The sequence below is a fragment of the Penaeus vannamei genome, chromosome 38 (genome assembly GCF_042767895.1).
Source record: "Penaeus vannamei isolate JL-2024 chromosome 38, ASM4276789v1, whole genome shotgun sequence".
In the NCBI taxonomy this organism is placed as follows: Eukaryota; Metazoa; Arthropoda; class Malacostraca; order Decapoda; family Penaeidae; genus Penaeus; species Penaeus vannamei.
In genome coordinates, this window is record NC_091586.1 from 2,038,995 (window position 1) to 2,046,494 (window position 7,500).

General features: G+C 39.7%; 1 protein-coding gene and 1 long non-coding RNA gene across 2 annotated transcripts in view; one reads left to right on the top strand and one right to left on the bottom strand.

Annotated features, from left to right (window-relative positions):
- LOC113800869 (uncharacterized) overlaps window positions 1–7,403 on the bottom strand; it is a 7,710-nt gene extending 307 nt beyond the window's left edge. Inside the window, exons 1-6 of the mRNA XM_070115799.1 lie at window positions 7,251–7,403; window positions 5,119–5,289; window positions 4,499–4,627; window positions 3,356–3,529; window positions 2,026–2,160; window positions 1–493 (exon numbers count right to left, since the gene is read on the bottom strand). The exon at window positions 1–493 is cut by the window's left edge and continues 307 nt beyond it. Of these exons, the coding sequence (XP_069971900.1) occupies window positions 1–493; window positions 2,026–2,160; window positions 3,356–3,529; window positions 4,499–4,627; window positions 5,119–5,289; window positions 7,251–7,314 (1,166 nt within the window). The 5' untranslated portion in view covers window positions 7,315–7,403. The remainder of the gene's footprint in view (window positions 494–2,025; window positions 2,161–3,355; window positions 3,530–4,498; window positions 4,628–5,118; window positions 5,290–7,250) is intronic.
- Window positions 2,168–2,681, top strand: LOC138859745 (uncharacterized). Its single transcript, XR_011398215.1, has 2 exons — window positions 2,168–2,316; window positions 2,506–2,681. It is a non-coding gene; the product is annotated as an uncharacterized lncRNA (long non-coding RNA).
- Window positions 7,404–7,500: the final 97 nt, after the last annotated feature.

Consider the following 7,500-nt stretch of genomic DNA (forward strand, 5'->3'; position numbering starts at 1 on the left):
TCCTCACCCCTGTCTACCTCCTCATAACTATCCTCTTCCTCATACTCCTTCTCTCCTCTACCACCCCTTCCACGCATTTTCTCGATGGCCTTCAACTCATAGTACAAGGAATTGATGGAGTCGTGGCTGGACAAGCTAACCGCCCCTAGGTCCTCCTGTTGTTCCTGTTCCGCCGCCTGCCTGTCCCTCCCCAACTGCCTCCTCAACACCTCCATGTCCATGTAGCAGTACACGTGTTCTTCGTCCTCCTCGGGGTCGTCCACCTGACCTCTCTGGGGGTCGAGGAGGTCACGAAGACCCCCCTTGGCGTCCTGGGGCGTCGGGGGACTGCGGAAGGGGAGGGAGGTGTACCGCTGATCCTTCTCGGGGGGGAAGACGCTCTTCCTCGCCCTCCTGCCCTTCCGAACGCGAAGGAGGAACACCAGGAGGAGCAGAAGGAGGATTCCGAGAGAGAGGAGGATGACTGGCACTTCCCAGTCGCCAAAGACGGAGTCTGGAACGAAGGAAAGGAATTTGAAGGGGAACGGATTATATGTATGTAAATATATATAAAAGATGTATATATATATATATATATATATATATATATATATATATATATATATATATATATATATATATATATAAAAGAGGGAAGGAACCAACAATGGGTTATGACTGGTGTTGTGTGTGGGAGAGAGAGAGAGGGAGAGGTAGAAAAATAGATAGATAGATAGATAGAGAGAGAGAGAGAGAGAGAGAGAGAGAGAGAGAGAGAGAGAGAGAGAGAGAGAGAGCGAGAGAGAGAGAGAGAGAGAGAGAGAGAGAGAGAAAGAGAGTGAGAGGGGAGAAGAGAAGAGAAGAGAAAGGGAAGGAGGGAGAGAGAGAGAGAGAGAGAGAGAGAGAGAGAGAGAGAGAGAGAGAGAGAGAGAGAGAGAGAGAGAGAGAGAGAGAGAGAGAGAGAGAGAGAGAGAGAGAGAGAGAGAGAGAGAGAGAGAGAGAGAGAGAGAGGAGGAGAGAGAGAGAGAGAGAGAGAGAGAGAGAGAGAGAGAGAGAGAGAGAGAGAGAGAGAGAGTATCAATGATTAAGTTAGAAAACAAAGTATTCCAATGTAGATGATGATATTGATAATGATAATACAGATAATGCCAATGATAAAGATGATTATAACGACAATATTAGTAATAATGATAATGGTAATGATAATGATGATGGTAACAGATATGGTAATAATAGTAATAATAGTAATAATAATGATAGTGCCAATAATACTACTAATAATGATAATGATGATAATAACAATGATGATAATAATCATAATTATCATTATCGTTATAATAATAATGATGATGACAACACTGATAACAATGACAGAAATGCTGAAAATAAAAATAATAACAATAATAATAAGATAATGAAGATAGCGGTAATGTAGAGAGATGATGATGGTGGTGACAATAATAAGTGATATAATAATAGCACAGAAAATGAATGATAATTATAGTGACAATGATAATGGTAATGATAATAGTAATGTTAATGGTGCTTATAATAATTATGATAATAATAGATATAATAATAATAATAATTATAATAATAATAGTAGTAGTAGTAATGATAATGATAATAGTATCGCTAATGATAATCATAATCATCATTATCACTATAGCAATAATAATGATGACAATAATAATGATGATAATATTAATAATGATAACAATAATAAAAATACTGATAATAGAAATGATGATAATGATGATGACAATAATAACTGTAATAATGATGATGATGACAATAATAACTGTAATAATGATAATGTTGACAATAATAGCTGAAATAATGATGATGATGACAATAATAACTGTAATAATGATGATGATGACAATAATAACTGTAATAATGGTAATAATACCACCATACAAGTTAAGAAAGACGATAAATAACACAGCGACATAAACCACAACAAAAGGAAAATATCAACAGCAAGGCATAAGTTCACACGACTCGACCGCGCCGCCAACCGAATGGCAACCCCGAGATACTCACTCTTCACACAGTCCAACGCGAAAAGACTCTGTCCGATTCCTTTCTCGCCAAATCTCAGGTAGTTTCGCTCCGTCGCGTTGTGGTAGCAAGGGACACTGAATTTGAGGCTCTGGCTGTGCACTCTACATAGGCTTTCTGGGGGGGGGGGGGGGGGGAGAGACGGGACTGTGGTGAAACAAAGGATGTGGGGCTTCGGTCTCGTGTTTGTTGATTGGTTTATGTTCTTTTTTCTTGTTTTTTGTTTTTTGTTTTTGGTGGGGTGTGGTTAAGGGATTGGTTGTTTGTATGTAGGTTTAGATATACTCTTACTGTGGCCATTCAAGTTTAAACATTTGATAAAGAAGATATGAGTAGATTTAGATATACTCTTACTGTGGAAATTCAAGTTTAAACATTTGATAAAGAAGATATGAGTAGATTTAGATATACTCTTACTGTGGAAATTCAAGTTTAGACATTTGATAAAGAAGAAATGAGTAGATTTAGATATACTCTTACTGTGGCAATTCAAGTTTAGACATTTGATAAAGAAGAAATAAGAGTGTAGATTTAGATATACTCTTACTGTGGAAATTCAAGTTTAGACATTTAATAAAGAAGAAGAAATAAGAGTGACTATCCTGAACGCAAAAGAAAGTGGATGTGGAAGATGAAGACCGAGTGCCCTATATGCTTGTATTCTTCTTCACAAACTTTTACAAAAGCCCATTTTCTTTAATCGCCATTTGAAGTTCCACAACTTCACGGACCCTCGTTGAAACAAGGTATGCTAAAGGTAGGCTTATGGCACTTAAAATACCTCGGAATGTCAAGCTTTGCATGCCAGTACAACTACACAGAAAAATATTGTTAGAAAACTATGCTAAACATTTTGACACAACGATACTTTTTGAAATATAGTTGTTGACGTTACGAAACTGTTGGTATCCCTGATATTCCAACTACTTTTGGGTACGTGTGGCTTATACGAATATTGCAAGGCATATTCCATCCCTTACACGCATAGTTTTCTTAACGTTTCCTTATTATTCCTCATTTTATTAGTTTGATCGAGGAAATTTCTTTCTGGTTATCTCTATTTCAAGTCACAGGCGCTCTGCTGGAGGTCGGTGGATTAGTTGCCAAGTGAGGTTTTCTTCTGAAACCCTAAACACCAACCCTTCCGTAAAACAAGGATCTCTTCGTTATCGAATGTCTCGACACCCCTCCTAACGATACCTTTCTGTGTAGCTGAAACACACACACAGCCTAAAATACAACATCCAAACTGCATCTTAAAATTCCTTGACCAGCAACCTCTGCCAAATAAACGCGTCCCAGGCATACCAACCGTCACCATCAGGGCTGACGCTGAGGTCGTGCCAGGTGTTCGTGACGCTGAAATTCTTCTCGAATCCTTTCCCTTGTATCCACAGCCCTAAGGACGTATCCTGGGGCCTCCAGTGGAAGGTGGCCGGAAGGGCGTCGAGTCCCAGGATCACCTTCTCCAGGAGATTGCTGCACCCTGGAAGAAAGGAACGCGAGGTCAGTGTGGAGGCGATGAGGTCAGACACAAAAATGAATAAATAAATAGGTAAAATGAAATAGAATAATGGTAGCGAATATCTAAATAGATAGATAGGATATAGCTATTAAAATGCATATTTAAATTTAATGTCTGGATTTTAGCAAAATAGGGAAAGGAACAAAGAAAGAAAATTATGTCTTGATTTCAACAAAATACGGAAAAGATAAGAAATAAAAGAATAAAAAAATGTCTGGATTTCAGCATAAAAAGGGAAAAGAACAAAGAAAAAATAATTTTTATGTCTGGATTTCAGCAAATTACGGAAAAGAACAAACAAAAAAAGAGAAAAAAAATGTCTGGATTTCAGCAAGAAAGGGAAAAGAACAAAGAAAAAAAAAAAGATAATTTTAAATATATATTACACATAAATGCCTAACTTCGGAACCCAAAGATGAAATCCAGGTGGATGTTGAAACTACTGATCCATTTGCAGTTCTGTTTTGTTGTTGTTGATGTATTTGTTGTTGCTGTTGTTTTTGTTGTTGTTTTTGTTCTTTCATGGTATTAACATGCTAGAGGGTTTGGTCATCTCTGTGTGTGTATGTATGGGTGAATGTGCGTATGAAGGCGTGTGTACATGTATGCTGATGATTTCTATGTTCGTGTGTGTGTGTGTGTGAGTGTGAATGTGTGTGTGTATGTGTGTGTGTGTGTGTGAATGTGTGTGTGAATGTGTGTGTGTGTGTGTGTGTGTGTGTGTGTGTGAGTAAATGAGTGTGTTTGTGTGTGTGTATGTGAGAGAGAGAGAGAGAGAATGAGTATTTGTCGTGCGTGAATGTGTGTGTGCGAGTGAATGAGTGTGAGTGAATGAGTGTGTGCGCGTGTGTGTATGTGTTTATGCGCGCGTGTGTCTGTGTGTGGATGCAGTAAATATACATGACCTCTATGCCTGCCCAAAACACTCACTCTCAGAACCAGCAGAGCATCCGAGCTTCCACAGGGTCGTGACATTGCTCCTGAGGGTCAGCCAATAGTGATATTTGCTGCATTTCTCTCCTTCCCATAACGTAGGGGACATAACACAGTGCATAGACCCTGCAATTCAAATAAAAACAGTCATTTATTAAGTGATATTACGTCATTTTTTTATATGGATACTACATGTGTGTTTTTTTTTTTTTTTAATCTTTGATTACCTGTCTGTAGCTATGCTGTCTGCTTACATTTATCTATCTGCTTGTTTTTCAAATTTTCTCTCTCTGTCTGTTTTTTTTTTTTCTCTCTCTCTCTCACACACACTCTCTCTCTTTCTTTCTTTCTCTCTCACTCTCTCTCTTTCTCTCTTTCCCTCTCTCTCTCTCTCTCTCTCTCTCTCTCTCTCTCTCTCTCTCTCTCTCTCTCTCTCTCTCTCTCTCTCTCTCTCTCTCTCTCGCTCTCTCTTACTCACACACACACACACACACACACACACACACACACACACACACACACACACACACACACACACTATACATTCTATATCTCGTCCCGTAATTCATGTTTATCTGTAAATACAGACACGTGCAAAAACCGTCCTTTTCACCAACCATTGCTTTTCGTAAAAATGTCATGCCATTCTTTTTCCTTCCTGATCACAAGCTCGCTGAAGCCTGCTCCGTAGATGAACAGTTGAACGCCGTTCTCGAGCAAAACGGAAATGTTCAGAGGCCCCGCGCTAATACGTGCTGTGAAGCCCCTTATCGCATAGGTGGTACAGTCTGTAAAAAAAAAAAAAAGTGATTTTAATTAAACCAATGCTGACGGGACAATGTTGCTTTCACTTTAGTATTGTTTTGTTAAGTGGAAATATATTTATATTTGTATATGAAAAAGTAGATCTGTCTTTAGTGACGACATTAAAAATTCTTACATTGGGATACTTATATATACATATAATTTACCAAAAACAATGATATTGTTTGGTTTGTCCGGGGACCCATCATGCATGTAAGGGTAATGTGGTCCACAGGGCGTGCAATGGTTCAGTTCGGGAAAATTTTAACTCATTCAATAATGAACAAGGTTAGACGAATGAATCTGGGACTCGATCCGAGACTTATTTAGTTTCGGACAAAGCCTGGTCCTGTTAATTAGGATCAAATCCTGGAGTTAGAGTTGTGGGAAAACCTCCCACAACTTGACAACCAAGCCATACCATTCTTCCACCAACACTACTTGATAAATTTTTGTTTTTTGTTTGGAAAGACAAGCACAATATAGATCTGCCTTTTTCGATTGGCCGCTTTCTCTCTCTCTCTCTCTTTCTTTGTCTCTCTTCCCCTCTCTTCCTCTTTTTTCCTCTCTCGTTCTGTCTCTCTCTTTCTCTGTCTTTCTCTCTCTTTCCCTTTTTCCTTCTTTCTCCCTACAGTCCATGCTTTGTCATGGGCACGCTCCCCTCCAATGCTACCAGGGTGTGCCGCTTACACACTTACGAGTTTCCTAATTTCTTGATCCATTTAAATTTTAGTCGAATACCTCTCAGATAGAGGTAATTTCAGATCAGCTTAAAATTATGTGATTGGCTGGAAACAGAAAAAAACATGAGAGATAGGAGAGAAAACACGCAATTTGCCACCTTTTCTCATAAATCATAATTTATCCCATTCTCTCTCTCTTTGCTTTCACTATCTTTCCAATTATCTCTATATCAGCCTAGTGCTACGTCTCACCCAATTCACTACCACTCACTACCATGTTGACAAGGAGCCATGCAGACAAAACCATGCATGTTGACAAGGGGTCTGTGCATTTACGTCTATCGAGAGAGGGAGAGAGAGAGAGAGAGACAGAGAGAGAGAGAGACATCGGTCAGCGAGCGAGGAAGAGAAAGAGAGACAGGAGGAACTTGTGACGACTTCAAAGGATCCAATGCTCTCATGGTCATGGGGCCAAGACCGCAGACGAGCAATGGGTTGGTGTTTTAGCTGCAGGAGAAGGGAGTGAAAAATGAAACTTTTTTATCGTAAATAAAATCCTAAACTGAACCATTGTACGCCCGGTGGACTACATTACCCTTACACACATGATGGGTCCCCGGGCAAACCAAATATCATTGTTTTTGGTAAAAAATATATACATACACACCGGTACACATACCCACACACACACATTCACACACACACACACACACACACACACACACACACACACACACTATATATATATATATTATATATATATATATATATATGTACATATAATTACATATATATATATATATATATATATATATATATATATATATATATATATATATATATATACACACACATAAGAAAATACACATCGGCACACACACACATACACATACTCACATGCTCGCATATTTATTCATTCATACATATAAAAGCACACACACAACCTCACACATACACAAACACACACACTCACACACACACATGCACACACACTCACACACTCACACACACACATACTCACACACACACACACACACACACACACACACACACACACACACACACACACACACACACACACACATATATATATATATATATATATGTGTGTGTGTGTGTGTGTACATACAATTTTTTTTCTCTCCATTTTCGTACGTGTGCCAATCTGTTTGCGGGCGCGCCTGCGTGTGAAGCCCTCGCCCACATGTCCCTCTACCCGTGAGAGACGAGGCGACGTCTTCCGAGGAACCCCGGAGCCTCACCTTGAGCCGCCCCGAGAGGCACGAGAGCCAGGAGGGCGCGGAGCCACAGAGGAGTCGACCGCATCTCCCGACGGCGACGTGACACTGGCGCGGCGGGAGGCGGAGGCGAGGCTGAGGGGCGTGAGTCAGCGCTTCCTGACCTCGGGAGGATGCAGATCGTTATTCTTTATCATTATTGTTATTGTCATTATCATTATTGTTATTGTCATTATCATTATTGTTACTGTCATTATCATTATTGTTACTGTCA